This window comes from Rana temporaria, unplaced genomic scaffold (genome assembly GCF_905171775.1).
Source record: "Rana temporaria unplaced genomic scaffold, aRanTem1.1, whole genome shotgun sequence".
NCBI lineage: Eukaryota > Metazoa > Chordata > Amphibia > Anura > Ranidae > Rana > Rana temporaria.
In genome coordinates, this window is record NW_024404522.1 from 8,301 (window position 1) to 25,460 (window position 17,160).

At 52.5% G+C, this 17,160-nt stretch overlaps 1 protein-coding gene across 1 annotated transcript; it reads left to right on the top strand.

The window, feature by feature from the left end:
• Positions 1-1,893: 1,893 nt before the first annotated feature.
• LOC120922125 (coiled-coil domain-containing protein 17-like) lies at positions 1,894-14,900 on the top strand. Its single transcript, XM_040334598.1, has 3 exons — positions 1,894-2,113; positions 8,156-8,266; positions 12,909-14,900. The coding sequence occupies exons 1-3, from the start codon at positions 1,922-1,924 to the stop codon at positions 13,008-13,010; spliced, it is 405 nt and encodes a 134-aa protein (XP_040190532.1). The 5' UTR covers positions 1,894-1,921; the 3' UTR covers positions 13,011-14,900.
• Positions 14,901-17,160: the final 2,260 nt, after the last annotated feature.

Genomic DNA, 17,160 nt, shown 5'->3' on the forward strand with positions numbered 1-17,160 from the left:
CACTCTGTTCCATTGAAGCTTGCTTCTGAGCATGCGCGGGTTTAAAAACGTCGTTTTCCCCACACACGGTCATTTTAAATGACGTTTTTAAAAATGTCGTTTTTTTTCATCACAAAAAGTGATGGTGTGTACGCGGCATGAGTCTGGAGTCATTTTATTGGGTCGCTCCACCAACATTTCCCGATGACTCCCCTTCGGGGCCCTCTGTGTTTGGCCCTACGAGGGGCCCCACCGCCCCCTGCTGGAATCTCCAGTTATTATACATTGCTAATTATGAATGGATTTTATTTTGCTACAGCACAAGGAGTGAGACTTCCCCATGAGAAGGGATTGTGGTGCAGACAGGGCGAGAGAAAGATGACCCCCCTCCCCCTCCCGACAAGCGGAGGAGCCCCCCATAGGACAATGAAAGCTCCTTATCGCCCCCTAGGGGAGCAGGACGTGTCTCGTCAGAAGCAGTAGAGAGTGCGCTGACCCTCCCCCACACGGAGAGCGATTGACACACCAGACCAATCGTGACCCCAGAAACCCGGAAATAAAACCCCCTTGTGACCTCTTTGGGTCCCAAAAATGATAATCCCCCAAAGATCGTCCTCGGAGGATCGGAGATCCCAGGAGAGTCTTCTCCGAGGTCCTCAGGAATTATCTGTCCTTCAAAACATCTCCTCCAATCAGATCTTCTGGATAATATCATTGAAACTCGCCTGGCAAATCCCCCGAACCTGAGGGGGTTCCTTCCTACAGATTTCACGAGACCCCCCATTTCACGAGACCCCCTGTTTCACGAGACCCCCCCCCATTCCACGAGACCCCCCCATTTCACGAGACCCCCACTTCACGAGACCCCCCACTTCACGAGACCCCCCCACTTCACGAGACCCCCCCACTTCACGAGACCCCCCACTTCACGAGACCCCCCCATTTCACGAGACCCCCATTTCACGAGACCCCCCCACTTCACGAGACCCCCCATTTCACGAGACCCTCCATTTCACGAGACCCCCCGTTTTACGAGACCCCCCCCATTTCACGAGACCCCCCCCATTTCACGAGACCCCCACTTCACGAGACCCCCCGCTTCACGAGACCCCCCATTTCACGAGACCCCCCCATTCACTTCACGAGACCCCCCCACTTCACGAGACCCCCCCACTTCACGAGACCCCCCATTTCACGAGACCCTCCATTTCACGAGACCCTCCGTTTTACGAGACCCCCCCATTTCACGAGACCCCCCATTTCACGAGACCCCCACTTCACGAGACCCCCCGCTTCACGAGACCCCCCCATTTCACGAGACCCCCCGTTTCACGAGACCCCCCGTTTCACGAGACCCCCCGTTTCGCGAGACCCCCCCATTTCACGAGACCCCCCATTTCACGAGACCCGCCATTTCACGAGACCCCCCCCCATTCCACGAGACCCCCCCATTTCACGAGACCCCCATTTTCTGTGTGTCTTGTTGGATCTCCTCCCTAGAAGGACGAGGTCGTTGTTATATATCCTCTGGAGAGCCAAATAAATGAGATTTCATTCGATGAATCGGATTGCAGCCTAAATGTCCATTTTCTGCCCCTCTATGATGTCATAGTGGGGGAGATAATGGGGGGAGGGGTTATCGGGGGCTTTGCTGTACCCATCTAGGTGGGCTTCTTCTCTTCCTCTCATTATCACATGTGAGGCTCAGATCAGGCCACTGTCCCCTCGTATGTATTTGTGATTGACCTCATTATCGCCCCCTAGGGGTGGGAGGCGTGTCCTGACTCGGGCAAGGCTCACATTTGTCTCATTGTAAATGGTCTTAAAAAATTCTGCCAATGTGATTGGCTGATTCTTCCCGCCATCATCTTTTAATTTTACATTTCTGATGAGTCCGGTTTCTGTTTTCAGGGTGCGGCCCGGCTCCTCCATCGCTCTGGTCATGGAGCTGCAGGCGGCCGGCGGGTTCAATCCCTACGGTCAGGAGATCCAGCACTTGTCCTCTTGTGGTTGGACCAAACTGGACCTATTCGATCCCCACAACCAAGTCCTGAGCGGCCGATGGAAGCTTCCCGTGAGAGGTCTGCCGCTTCGCCCGGGCCTGAACACCGGACAGCTCAACACCGTGCCACAGGTAGGTGACATCGGTAGGTGCCACAGGTAGGTGACACAGGTAGGCGCCACAGGTAGGTGACATGGGTAGGCGACATAGGTAGGTGACATAGGAAGGTGACATAGGAAGGTGACCTAGGTAGGTGCCATAGGTAGGCGACACAGGTAGGCGACACAGGTAGGCGACACAGGTAGGCGCCATAGGTAGGTGACATAGGTAGGTGCCACAGGTAGGCGACACAGGGAGGTGCCACAGGTAGGTGACATAGGTAGGTGACATGCATGACAGTACCAGTCTTGCCTGCCTATCACAGATCTGTCGCCCCTGACTCCGCTCAGCGCTATGGCACATGTTGGCACCATCTGTGGTCCTCTCCGGACATAAATGTGAAAAGAGTAAAATCTCAAAGATAACGATATGAAGATTCATCACAATTCCAGAGATTTCTGCCACTGGATGTCTTCAACCTACTTCCTCTGAGCCCAGGTCCTCGGGAGTCCATTACTAAAATACGACTAAAATGAAATCTCAATTCCAGAAATACAGTCCTGATCAAAAGTTTAAGACCCCTTGAAAAATATCAACAAATCCTACTTTCCATTGTTGGATCTTCACAAGTAGAGATTCTACTATAACATCACAGCCATGTACATTATACAGTACTGCCTGCGGGGGGCGCTACTATAACATCACAGCCATGTACATTATACAGTACTGCCTGCGGGGGCGCTACTACAACATCACAGCCATGTACATTATACAGTACTGCCTGCGGGGGGCGCTACTATAACATCACAGCCATGTACATTATACAGTACTGCCTGCGGGGGGCGCTACTATAATATCACAGCCATGTACATTATACAGTACTGCCTGCGGGGGGCGCTACTATAATATCACAGCCATGTACATTATACAGTACTGCCTGCAGGGGGCGCTACAACATCACAGCCATGTACATTATACAGTACTGCCTGCGGGGGCGCTACTATAATATCACAGCCATGTACATTATACAGTACTGCCTGCGGGGGGCGCTACTATAACATCACAGCCATGTACATTATACAGTACTGCCTGCGGGGGGCGCTACTATAATATCACAGCCATGTACATTATACAGTACTGCCTGCGGGGGCGCTACTACAACATCACAGCCATGTACATTATACAGTACTGCCTGCGGGGGCGCTACTACAACATCACAGCCATGTACATTATACAGTACTGCCTGCGGGGGCGCTACTACAACATCACAGCCATGTACATTATACAGTACTGCCTGCGGGGGGCGCTACTATAATATCACAGCCATGTACATTATACAGTACTGCCTGCGGGGGGCGCTACTATAACATCACAGCCATGTACATTATACAGTACTGCCTGCGGGGGGCGCTACTATAACATCACAGCCATGTACATTATACAGTACTGCCTGCGGGGGGCGCTACTATAACATCACAGCCATGTACATTATACAGTACTGCCTGCAGGGGGCGCTACTATAACATCACAGCCATGTACATTATACAGTACTGCCTGCAGGGGGCGCTACTATAATATCACAGCCATGTACATTATACAGTACTGCCTGCGGGGGGCGCTACTATAATATCACAGCCATGTACATTATACAGTACTGCCTGCGGGGGGCGCTACAACATCACAGCCATGTACATTATACAGTACTGCCTGCAGGGGGCGCTACTATAATATCACAGCCATGTACATTATACAGTACTGCCTGCAGGGGGCGCTACTATAATATCACAGCCATGTACATTATACAGTACTGCCTGCGGGGGGCGCTACAACATCACAGCCATGTACATTATACAGTACTGCCTGCGGGGGGCGCTACTATAATATCACAGCCATGTACATTATACAGTACTGCCTGCAGGGGGCGCTACTATAATATCACAGCCATGTACATTATACAGTACTGCCTGCGGGGGGCGCTACTATAATATCACAGCCATGTACATTATACAGTACTGCCTGCGGGGGGCGCTACTATAATATCACAAGTAGAGATTCTACAAGAAGGAATGAGAGAGACGAAACATTCAATGTAATGAAAATAACGAATAAACTGAAGGCTGTTATTCAGCTGATCAAAAGTTTAGGACCTCCAAAAAAAAACTAAACCCCCCAAAACAGAAATCCAACTTCCAAACATGAACTCAGTAATGAGTCGCTCCGCCCTGATTGTTTCGTCATGCTTGACGCCTCGCGTTTCCATGAGGTGGGCGGGAACATTTCTCCGAGTGGTGAAGACGGCGGCACGAAGGCCATCTACTGTCTGGAACTGTCGTCCATTTTTGTAAACTTCCCTCGCCATCCGTCTCCAAAGGTTCTCCATTGGATTCAGATCCGGGGAACGCGCAGGATGGGCCGGGATGAGGGATGGCAGACGTCCCTTGTCCTGCGGGCGTTGTGTACTGGAGCGTCGTCCTGCGGGCGTTGTGTACTGGAGCGTTGTCCTGCGGGCGTTGTGTACTGGAGCGTTGTCCTGCGGGCGTTGTGTACTGGAGCGTTGTCCTGAGGGCGTTGTGTACTGGAGCGTTGTGTACTGGAGCGTTGTCCTGCGGGCGTGGTGTACTGGAGCGTTGTCCTGCGGGCGTTGTGTACTGGAGCCTTGTCCTGCGGGCGTTGTGTACTGGAGCCTTGTCCTGCGGGCGTTGTGTACTGGAGCGTTGTCCTGCGGGCGTTGTGTACTGGAGCGTCGTCCTGCGGGCGTCGTGTACTGGAGCGTCGTCCTGCGGGCGTTGTGTACTGGAGCGTTGTCCTGCGGGCGTTGTGTACTGGAGCGTTTTCCTGCGGGCGTTGTGTACTGGAGCGTTGTCCTGAGGGCGTTGTGTACTGGAGCGTTGTCCTGCGGGCGTGGTGTACTGGAGCGTTGTCCTGCGGGCGTTGTGTACTGGAGCCTTGTCCTGCGGGCGTTGTGTACTGGAGCCTTGTCCTGCGGGCGTTGTGTACTGGAGCGTTGTCCTGCGGGCGTTGTGTACTGGAGCGTTGTCCTGCGGGCGTTGTGTACTGGAGCGTTGTCCTGCGGGCGTTGTGTACTGGAGCCTTGTCCTGCGGGCGTTGTGTACTGGAGCGTCGTCCTGCGGGCGTTGTGTACTGGAGCGTTGTGTACTGGAGCGTTGTCCTGCGGGCGTTGTGTACTGGAGCGTTGTCCTGCGGGCGTTGTGTACTGGAGCGTCGTCCTGCGGGCGTTGTGTACTGGAGCGTTGTCCTGCGGGCGTTGTGTACTGGAGCGTCGTCCTGCGGGCGTTGTGTACTGGAGCGTTGTCCTGCGGGCGTTGTGTACTGGAGCCTTGTCCTGCGGGCGTTGTGTACTGGAGCGTCGTCCTGCGGGCGTTGTGTACTGGAGCGTTGTGTACTGGAGCGTTGTCCTGCGGGCGTTGTGTACTGGAGCGTTGTCCTGCGGGCGTTGTGTACTGGAGCGTCGTCCTGCGGGCGTTGTGTACTGGAGCGTTGTCCTGCGGGCGTTGTGTACTGGAGCCTTGTCCTGCGGGCGTTGTGTACTGGAGCCTTGTCCTGCGGGCGTTGTGTACTGGAGCGTCGTCCTGCGGGCGTTGTGTACTGGAGCGTTGTGTACTGGAGCGTTGTCCTGCGGGCGTCGTGTACTGGAGCGTTGTCCTGCGGGCGTTGTGTACTGGAGCGTCGTCCTGCGGGCGTTGTGTACTGGAGCGTTGTCCTGCGGGCGTTGTGTACTGGAGCCTTGTCCTGCGGGCGTTGTGTACTGGAGCGTTGTGTACTGGAGCGTTGTCCTGCGGGCGTTGTGTACTGGAGCGTTGTCCTGCGGGCGTTGTGTACTGGAGCGTTGTCCTGCGGGCGTTGTGTACTGGAGCGTTGTCCTGCGGGCGTTGTGTACTGGAGCCTTGTCCTGAGGGCGTTGTGTACTGGAGCCTTGTCCTGCGGGCGTTGTGTACTGGAGCGTTGTGTACTGGAGCGTTGTCCTGCGGGCGTCGTGTACTGGAGCCTTGTCCTGCGGGCGTTGTGTACTGGAGCGTTGTCCTGCGGGCGTTGTGTACTGGAGCGTTGTCCTGCGGGCGTTGTGTACTGGAGCCTTGTCCTGCGGGCGTCGTGTACTGGAGCGTTGTCCTGCGGGCGTTGTGTACTGGAGCCTTGTCCTGCGGGCGTCGTGTACTGGAGCGTTGTCCTGCGGGCGTTGTGTACTGGAGCCTTGTCCTGCAGCCATGTACATTATACAGTACACAACGCCCGCAGGACAACGCTCCAGTACACAACGCCCGCAGGACAAGGCTCCAGTACACAACGCCCGCAGGACAACGCTCCAGTACACCACGCCCGCAGGACAACGCTCCAGTACACAACGCCCGCAGGACAACGCTCCAGTACACAACGCCCGCAGGACAAGGGACGTCTGCCATCCCTCATCCCGGCCCATCCTGCGCGTTCCCCGGATCTGAATCCAATGGAGAACCTTTGGGGACGGATGGCGAGGGAAGTTTACAAAAATGGACGACCGTCTTCACCACTCGGAGAAATGTTCCCGCCCACCTCATGGAAACGCGAGGCGTCAGGCATGACGAAACAATCAGGGCGGAGCGACTCATTACTGATTTCATGTTTGGAAGTTGGATTTCTGTTTTGGGGGGTTTAGGTTTCGTCTCTCTCATTGCTTCTTGTAGAATCTCTACTTGTGATGTTGTAGTAGCGCCCCCCGCAGGCAGTACTGTATAATGTACATGGCTGTGATATTATAGTAGCGCCCCCCGCAGGCAGTACTGTATAATGTACATGGCTGTGATATTATAGTAGCGCCCCCAACAGGCAGTACTGTATAATGTACATGGCTGTGATATTATAGTAGCGCCCCCTGCAGGCAGTACTGTATAATGTACATGGCTGTGATGTTATAGTAGCGCCCCCCGCAGGCAGGACTGTATAATGTACATGGCTGTGATGTTATAGTAGCGCCCCCTGCAGGCAGTACTGTATAATGTACATGGCTGTGATATTATAGTAGCGCCCCCTGCAGGCAGTACTGTATAATGTACATGGCTGTGATATTATAGTAGCGCCCCCGCAGGCAGTACTGTATAATGTACATGGCTGTGATGTTGTAGTAGCGCCCCCCGCAGGCAGTACTGTATAATGTACATGGCTGTGATATTATAGTAGAGCCCCCTGCAGGCAGTACTGTATAATGTACATGGCTGTGATGTTATAGTAGCGCCCCCCGCAGGCAGTACTGTATAATGTACATGGCTGTGATGTTATAGTAGCGCCCCCCGCAGGCAGTACTGTATAATGTACATGGCTGTGATGTTATAGTAGCGCCCCCCGCAGGCAGTACTGTATAATGTACATGGCTGTGATGTTATAGTAGAGCCCCCTGCAGGCAGTACTGTATAATGTACATGGCTGTGATATTATAGTAGCGCCCCCGCAGGCAGTACTGTATAATGTACATGGCTGTGATGTTGTAGCGCCCCCCGCAGGCAGTACTGTATAATGTACATGGCTGTGATATTATAGTAGCGCCCCCGCAGGCAGTACTGTATAATGTACATGGCTGTGATATTATAGTAGCGCCCCCCGCAGGCAGTACTGTATAATGTACATGGCTGTGATATTATAGTAGCGCCCCCCGCAGGCAGTACTGTATAATGTACATGGCTGTGATATTATAGTAGCGCCCCCCGCAGGCAGTACTGTATAATGTACATGGCTGTGATGTTATAGTAGCGCCCCCCGCAGGCAGTACTGTATAATGTACATGGCTGTGATATTATAGTAGCGCCCCCCGCAGGCAGTACTGTATAATGTACATGGCTGTGATGTTATAGTAGCGCCCCCGCAGGCAGTACTGTATAATGTACATGGCTGTGATGTTATAGTAGCGCCCCCCGCAGGCGGTACTGTATAATGTACATGGCTGTGATGTTATAGTAGCGCCCCCCGCAGGCAGTACTGTATAATGGTCGTAGTTGGGTTGTGATATTATAGTAGCGCTCCCCGCAGGCAGTACTGTATAATGGTCGTAGTTGGGTTGTGATGACATGTATGATGATATCTTCGCAGGTTGGAAAAGCTGAACTTTACCTGCGGATCCTCAATGCTCGGGACGCGGACCTGCAATCCATGGCGGAGATCGACCCCAGGAACTCCTCCCTCTACCAGTACCCCCCATTGGTTAGTAGAGATCATGTGATGTGTGTTTATGTCTCTACCTTTTCCCATATCTCTGTATATTGTCTTTGTTAGATGCAGTGGTGGGCCGTCCATAGAGGGCGCATGACCCCGCCTCCCCTCTCCATGCGTCCGGCCCCCTGATGGGGGAGAACCCAGAGGTTCTCCCCCATACCTGAGCCCCTCATCTACTAGGACCCCCAAGTCCTTCTCCATCCTAGATCCCCCCAGGAGGTTCTCCCCCCCCATACCTGAGCTCCTCCCTCCCCATACCTGAGCTCCTCCCTCCCCATACCTGAGCTCCTCCCTCCCCCATACCTGAGCTCCTCCCTCCCCCATACCTGAGCTCCTCCCTTCCCATACCTGAGCTCCTCCCTCCCCCATACCTGAGCTCCTCCCTCCCCCATACCTGAGCTCCTCCCTCCCCTATACCTGAGCTCCTCCCTCCCCCATACCTGAGCTCCTCCCTCCCCATACCTGAGCTCCTCCCTCCCCATACCTTAGCTCCTCCCTCCCCCATACCTGAGCTCCTCCCTCCCCCATACCTGAGCTCCTCCCTCCCCTATACCTGAGCTCCTCCCTCCCCCATACCTGAGCTCCTCCCTCCCTCATACCTGAGCTCCTCCCTCCCCCATACCTGAGCTCCTCAGTCCCCCTATACCTGAGCTCCTCCCTCCCCATACCTGAGCTCCTCCCTCCCCCCCATACCTGAGCTCCTCCCTCCCCCATACCTGAGCTCCTCCCTCCCCCATACCTGAGCTCCTCCCTCCCTCATACCTGATCTCCTCCCTCCCCATACCTGAGCTCCTCCCTCCCCCCCATACCTGAGCTCCTCCCTCCCCCCATACCTGAGCTCCTCCCTCCCCCCATACCTGAGCTCCTCCCTCCCCCATTGCTGAGCTCATCTACTTGGACCCCCAGGTCCTTCTCGATCCTAGATTCACCCAAAGACCCAACCCCCACCCAGAGAGTAACTTGCTTTTATATTTCTTAATTTCCAAAATGCATTTATATAAAAAATGTTCAAAATTAAACCTCATTTGTCATGTAGTCGCCCCTCCCCCCCCCCCCCACCATTATATTATTGAGTTCTTCTTGTAAAGTTTCTATATCTTGCTGTGAGGTTGTTCCCCGGCTCAGCTTTGTATGGTCAGCTAACACTGAGACTTATCCCGTCCTCTATATCATTTATCAATACATTTAAACAGGATTGGTCCCAGAACAGATCCTTGGGGGTCCCCACTTACCCCACCGGACCATTGCGAGTCCTCGCTATTTATCACCACTCTTTGGACCCGCCCCCCCGCCCTTGTAGCCAGTTTTCTAATCAGTCACTCACCGATTGGTCCTCAGTTTGCAGATTAGGTCTTTGAGGAACTGTATGGAATGCTTTGGCAAGTCCCAGAAATGTCACATCCTCAGGCGGTGGCTGGATGAAGAGGCGCTCTGAAAAAGCTGCTGATCCCCTGAGTGGCTCCCGCCCTACAAGTGCTGGCTCTGCGCAAATGCATGGGATTGGGAAGAAATCCTGGACTGCCGCACTCCGTTAAAACAGAGCTCCACCCTAAAGTGGAACTCCCGCTGATCGGAACCCTCCCCCCCTCCGGTGTCACATTTGACACCTTTCAGGTATTTGCACCCACTTCCGGCCACAGTCTGCGGGCAGGACGTCACCTCCCCCCCCCCCCCCGTTGTGTGCTGGGAACATTCGGCTCCCAGAGCACAGCGGGAGCCAATCAGCAGGCACAGCGCAGCTTGCGCATGCGCCGTAGGGAACCGGGCAGTAAAGCCGGAGCGCTTCACTTCCTGGTTCCCTCACCGAGGATGGCGGGGGGGGGGGGGGGGGCAGCAGAGTGACGAGCGATCGCTCCTCCTCTGCTGCGGACGGCGCTGGACTCCAGGACAGGTAAGTGTGTCAGCAGCTGCAGGATTTGTATCTCCTGACTTTTAATATTTTTTTTTTCAGCGGACATCCTCTTTAAATGACGTCTTTATTGGATAAAATCCAATCAATTTCTTGGATATAGTCCCTCCAATAGTTTACTTACTATTGATGTTAGGCTGACTGCTCTGTAGTTTCCAGGTATATATTTTGACCCTTTTTTTTAAAAAAAGGTACCAATATTTTCGCAATCAGCTGGTACCATTCCAGTCACTAAGCTAACAATCAGGAATGACGGTCTGGAAACCTGGCCATGTTACTCGAGGACGTCTTTTTGGCACATTCACCGGGTACAATCTGTGTTACTAACAATACAGACGTGATTATTATTGCTCCCCTTTGAAGAATAGTATGGCGTTCCGTCACCACCGTTATACACCCATTAAGAGGGAAAGGTTGCAACCCCCTTGTTATGGGCGTCCTTCTCCTGGGATGTAGTCAGCCCACCCCACCCCTCCCCCATTATGTGGACATGGTAGTATCTGAGCCCAGGACAGCTCTGGGGGGGCCTTGAAAAATTGTACCCCTCCAGGCATAACACCCCATCTACAGACCTCCTCTGAATCAGTGACATGACCAGCCCTCTCTGCCTGCCCTTCCCCCGTCTCCAGCAGGGCTCAAGTCCTGCGGGAACGTATGGGAACGGAGTTCCTGCACTTTTTTCACAGCAGGAACTCAGTTCCCTTTGCAGGACTAGAGCAGCCAAGCCGCCCGAGCCAATCCCTCACTAAGCGGCGATGCCCAGCTCGAGTCACTGTCAGGGGCAGGCAGGCGAACCTTAGTAATCCTTTGTTACTGGCCGCTTCCTGTATATGGATTCATCGCGTAGTGTGCGGGTATTCCGTCACTTCCTCAATCCCGCAATGTCTCCTGAGAGCTTTTGTCATTGTTCCCAGGAGACGTTGCGGAGGTCTGCCGCGAGTTATCGTGGGATTTAGAAAGAAGCAACATTGCGGGATCGAGGAAGTGACGGAATACCCGCACACTACCCGATGAATCCATATACAGGAAGTGACGGAATACCCGCACACTACCCGATGATTCCATATACAGGAAGTGACGGAATACCCGCACACTACCAGATGAATCCATACACAGGAAGTGACGGAATACCCGCACACTACCCGATGAATCCATATACAGGAAGTGACGGAATACCTGCACACTCCCCGATGAATCCATATACAGGAAGTGACGGAATACCCGCACACTACCCGATGATTCCATATACAGGAAGTGACGGAATACCCGCACACTACCTGATGAATCCATATACAGGAAGTGACGGAATACCCGCACACTACCCGATGAATCCATATACAGGAAGTGACGGAATACCCGCACACTACCCGATGAATCCATATACAGGAAGTGACGGAATACCCGCACACTACCTGATGAATCCATATACAGGAAGTGATAGAATACCCGCACACTACCCGATGAATCCATACACAGGAAGTGACGGAATACCCGCACACTACCCGATGAATCCATATACAGGAAGTGACGGAATACCCGCACACTACCCGATGAATCCATATACAGGAAGTGACGGAATACCCGCACACTACCCGATGAATCCATATACAGGAAGTGACGGAATACCCGCACACTACCCGATGAATCCATATACAGGAAGCAGCCAGTAACATAAAGGATTACTAAGGTACAGTGGATCGAAAAAAAAAAACATGCGGTTTAGTAATTATGCATATGAGCGTATCATTTTTATTTTTTTTGGTGGGGGAGTGGATCTTGGGTGGGAGTTCCCACACTTTTTTCCCCAGGACTTGACCCCTGGTCTCCAGGCTCTACAACCTTTTGAAAAACCACCTGCCATTGACAGAAGCTTCTGTTGCATCAGGATGCAGATATACAATTGGCGGATGTGAACTTCAGAGACAATCGCCGATCTCAATACAGTCCTGACCAATAGAGAGCCGATCTCAATGCAGTCCTGACCAATAGAGAGCCGATCTCAATGCAGTCCTGACCAATAGAGAGCCGATCTCAATACAGTCCTGACCAATAGAGAGCCGATCTCAATGCAGTCCTAACCAATAGAGAGCCGATCTCAATACAGTCCTAAACACAGGACTAATCTTCAGTGGTGATGACAGAAAAACGTTACATAGAACCTGTTGGTCAAGTAGTCTGATGTCCAGCAATCTATTTAGGCACTGCTAATTGGAGCAGGTGTGCACTCCAGTGATTCCAGACTGATCATTACAGGTTCTAATGGCTGCCAGCACCGACCAATCCAAATTCAGCATTTGCAGAGCATTCCGAAAGTTGCAGAGTGAAAGTTCTGTTGGACCAGATGTGAGCAGGAACTGTTTAGAAGGATGTTCTAGTTCAGTGATGGAGCTTATGGAGGACCAATAGACAGAAGGGCGCTATTGGTTCTGTGCCTTGGGTCAGGGGCCTGTAGGTCAGGGGCCCGTGGGTCAGGGGCCCGTGGGTCAGTGGCCCGTAGGTCAGGGGGCCGTGGGTCAGGGGCCCGTAGGTCAGGGGCCCGTGGGTCACGGGCCCGTAGGTCAGGGGCCCGTGGGTCAGGGGCCTGTCGGTCAGGGGCCCGTGGGTCAGGGGCCCGCTCCAGCATGTGATTTTGCACAGGCCTACCTCTGGCTCAGATAATAATGTCTGATTTCTGGAAGTTTTGTGGCCTCTCTGTTTATAATGGTTTTTCTGTCCCCACAGATGCCGAGTCCAGGGGCGACCATGACTGACAACCCAGCGCCAATGCCATCATTCCAGCAGCCCCCCCAACTCATTCCAGCTGTCTCTGTCCCCTTACACTGATTATGTAGACCCACCACCGCTTCAGGAGATGCCAAGCCAGCAGAGAGCCAATCAGAGGTGAGACCGCGCCCAGAACTGATCCAGACTCCTCCCAGAGATTCTTTCTACCTATCCGCTTCTGAGCTGGACAGTCACATGATGTGTAACCAATGACATTGGGAAGATATTGGTCTGAACTCTCACCTCCCCCGCGCGGTCCATGGAAGGACGGTCAGTCCGCAATACTGCGATGTGTTACTTTGTTACAATATTACATCTCAGTATCACCGAGAAATGTGAAGAAGGTGAATCCACCATACAGGAGATTCATCTTATGGGCTGAATACCGAGGAGCCGCGGAGAAACGATCCTTCCGGTGACGCAAAGTGACGGCAAATCTTACAATTGTCACCAGAACAAGAAGTGAGATTTCCTTCACTTTGGGGAATTTCCTCAAATTTTCTGTCTCCGGAGGAGAAGATGAAAAGGAAATCTCCCCGATGGGGCCCCATTATCCGCTCAGCAAATATAAACCTATAAATATAAAGATGAATTCTTCCCCCTGACATCCACAACTCAAATATTTGGCTTGGAATTCCCGGGAACGTGCATGTCGACCGCAATTGTAAAATTCAGCAATCCCCTTGGAATATTTTCATTCGATTTTTCCTATCCCTGAAAATGCAGATTGGACTTCTTCCACCATGTGATCGGGGAGGAGTACTACTCCCACCATGTGTTCGGGGAGGAGTACTACTCCCACCATGTGTTCGGGGAGGAGTACTACTTCCACCATGTGATCGGGGAGGAGCACTACTTCCACCATGTGACTGGGAGAGAATTCTACAAAACACTGGGATACCGGGGCGGAACTCCAGTTCCATTATCCCACCATGAGATTCTGGGTACTTCTCCTACCATGTGACTGGGGTGGAGCTTTATACCCGCTATGTGACTGGGGTGGAGCTTTATACCCGCTATGTGACTGGGGTGGAGCTTTATTCCCGCTATGTGACTGAGGTGGAGTACAACTCCCACCATGTGATTGGGGACGAGTACTACTTCCACCATGTGATCGGGGAGGAGTACTACTTCCACCATGTGATTGGGGAGGAGTACTACTTCCACCATGTGATTGGGGAGGAGTACTACTTCCACCATGTGATTGGGGAGGAGTACTACTTCCACCATGTGATTGGGGAGGACTACTACTTCCACCATGTGATCGGGGAGGAGTACTACTCCCACCATGTGATCGGGGAGGAGTACTACTTCCACCATGGGATCGGGGAGGAGCACTACTTCCACCATGTGATTGGGGAGGAGTACTACTTCCACCATGTGATTGGGGAGGAGTACTACTCCCACCATGTGATCGGGGAGGAGCACTACTTCCACCATGTGATTGGGGAGGAGCACTACTTCCACCATGTGATCGGGGAGGAGCACTACTTCCACCATGTGATTGGGGAGGAGCACTACTCCCACCATGTGATCGGGGAGGAGTACTACTTCCACCATGTGATTGGGGAGGAGTACTACTTCCACCATGTGATTGGGGAGGAGTACTTCTTCCACCATGTGATCGGGGAGGAGCACTACTTCCACCATGTGATCGGGGAGGAGCACTATTCCCACCATGTGATCAGGGAGGAGTACTACTCCCACCATGTGATCGGGGAGGAGCACTATTCCCGATGTTTGATTGGGGAGGGGCGTCGACCATCATCTTCTTTTCCCAGTAGTGATTGGTTGGGGGGAACGATAACGGAATATAATCCTCGGTACTCGAGAAATCATTGTAAAGATTTTCCTGTAATTCGAATTTTCCGTTTTATGACTCTGATGATTCTGTTGTCTGTTTATAATGTTTACATGAACATTGATCATAAATAAAGACGTTTGAAATCCTCCAGGCTGGGACTTGTGGTGTTTTTCTGGAGAAATAATCATTTTATAAGAATCCAGTACCTGTCACTACCTGTGTGAGAAGCCTCTGAGAGAAGCTACAAGTCTCGTCCCTCTGGACTGCATAGCAGTGAGTTTTAGGCGGCCTCCCAATGAATGTGTTGCAGCACTTAGAAGCCCCTCAGCACCTACAGTTCCCTTAGTCCCTCTGCAAAGTCCCATAAATATCTGTTGATCCTGCCAGTGAAATCCGCCTAGTGCAGCTCCCTGTGATGGGGTGACAACAATGCTGCACTGCTCCTGAATTCAGCAGAGTTGTCACTCTCATGTAGGCTGTCCCTTACACTACAGTGGGAGGAGAAGATGTCGCAGGGGGCGTGGCATTGTCGCTGCCCATTCATAAGTCATTAACTGGCCAACAGCTTGTCCTGCCCACTGCTTCCTGGATTGGCAGCGCTGCCTCTTGCTGAAGCCCCTCCCACTGTGAGCTGCAGTGTCTGGGGAGCGCGGGAGACACAAATGAAGGAGGATTTGGCTCCGTCAGGGGAGATATTGGAAGTTTTTCTGTAGCACACAATAACTTGTGTAGACCGTCATACTGGAGACTTTAAATGTACATGAAGTAAAACAAATTAGGTTCAATCCATATGAATAAAAGCTGGTCATTGTAAGCACCCCCACCAGTGTTACATGGTTTATCCCAACCCCTGAAATCTCCACTTTTGAAGGATAGCTTGGCCTGTTTGTAGCTGTAAGTGTCCGAAGTCGGGCACAGAGGTAAGTGTAAATCTCATCACTTATCCCTTGATTACAAGACCTTGCCATTTTGGAGCATCTCTTTAGTGAGAGGTCACCAGGCTTTGGGGTGAAATAAGGTGGGCAGATCTTACCACCATCAAATAATGGTAAGTAGGTGAGGAATGGGGGGGGGGGGGTTAGTCTGAAGTCTGTTGCAGGAACCTTGCAGTTTGTAAGGCCAGAGATCAGCTGTGCTCACAGAATGTTTGTTACCCGCAAGGAAGACGTGCAAGCCAATACATTTTGTTCTTTAGTCTTGGATGGTGTAGCGAGGGGTTAGACCCCTGTTGGGTTTTATTGCTGTCTGTGTTCCCACTAGAAAAACCTAAAGTGGAATCCTTCTCCCTTCTCCTCACCCCCTCCCCCCGACACCAACATCTTCACCTGTCTTCTCTGGGTTCAGGACCTGTAGACATCTTGATTGGCTAGGTCTGAAAGATGGAACTTGGGGTATGCCAAGAATGTACGCTGATCCTTTGTCTGTTCTGTGTTGTTTCTTACCTGCCTTTCCGCACCGTACAGTGAGATGAGACCAGTGGCGGCTGGTGCTCAAAATTTTTGGGGGGGCGCAAAGGAAAAAAAAAAATTGCAGTCTCACTGTGCCCAAACGCAGCCACTGTTACATGCCATCAAATGCAGCCACTGTGCCATCAATTCGCACCACTGTGCCATGCCATTAAACGCAGTCACTGTGCCATGCCATCAAATGCAGTCACTGTGCCATCAATTCGCACCACTGTGCCATCAATTCGCACCACTGTGCCATGCCATTAAACGCAGTCACTGTGCCATGCCATTGTCACCACTGTGCCATGCCATTAAACGCAGCCACTGTGCCATACATTGTCACCACTGTGCCATCCATTGTCACCACTGTGCCATGCCATTAAACGCAGCTACTGTGCCCTTTAATGGTCGCCGCTGTGCCAATTGTCCCCACTGTGCCCTGTAAATTGCGTTGTTCCCCCCCCCCGCCCGGCACTTACCTTTACTGGAGTCAGGCATCCACGTCCCACGATGTCTTCTCCCGCCCTCGATGACTGACAGGCGTCTCAGCCAATCAGGTTACAGGTAGCCAGAACCGGCCAACGTGATTGGCTGAGACGCCTGTCATCTTATTCAAGGGGCGTACAGTCTGTGCGCTCCGAGAATAAGCTTCCGGGACCCGAGGGCTGTATTGTGAAAGCCTATCAGAGCCGTTGGCTTTGATAGACATTTCCCTACAGCCAACCAGCTGGCGTTATTCAGATGGCCGGACATTGAGCGCCGACCATCTGAATAACAGCGGCGAAGATAACATAGATTCGTGCAAAGCATGAATCTATGTTATTTCACTCAGTGGCGGTGAGAGCCAGAGGGGGCGGCGCTCCAGCGCCCTCTATGGACGAACCGCCACTGGCTGAGACACAGATCAGTGTGCAAGTTCGGCATCTGACCAGATGAATTATCTCCCGCGCATGAGTGG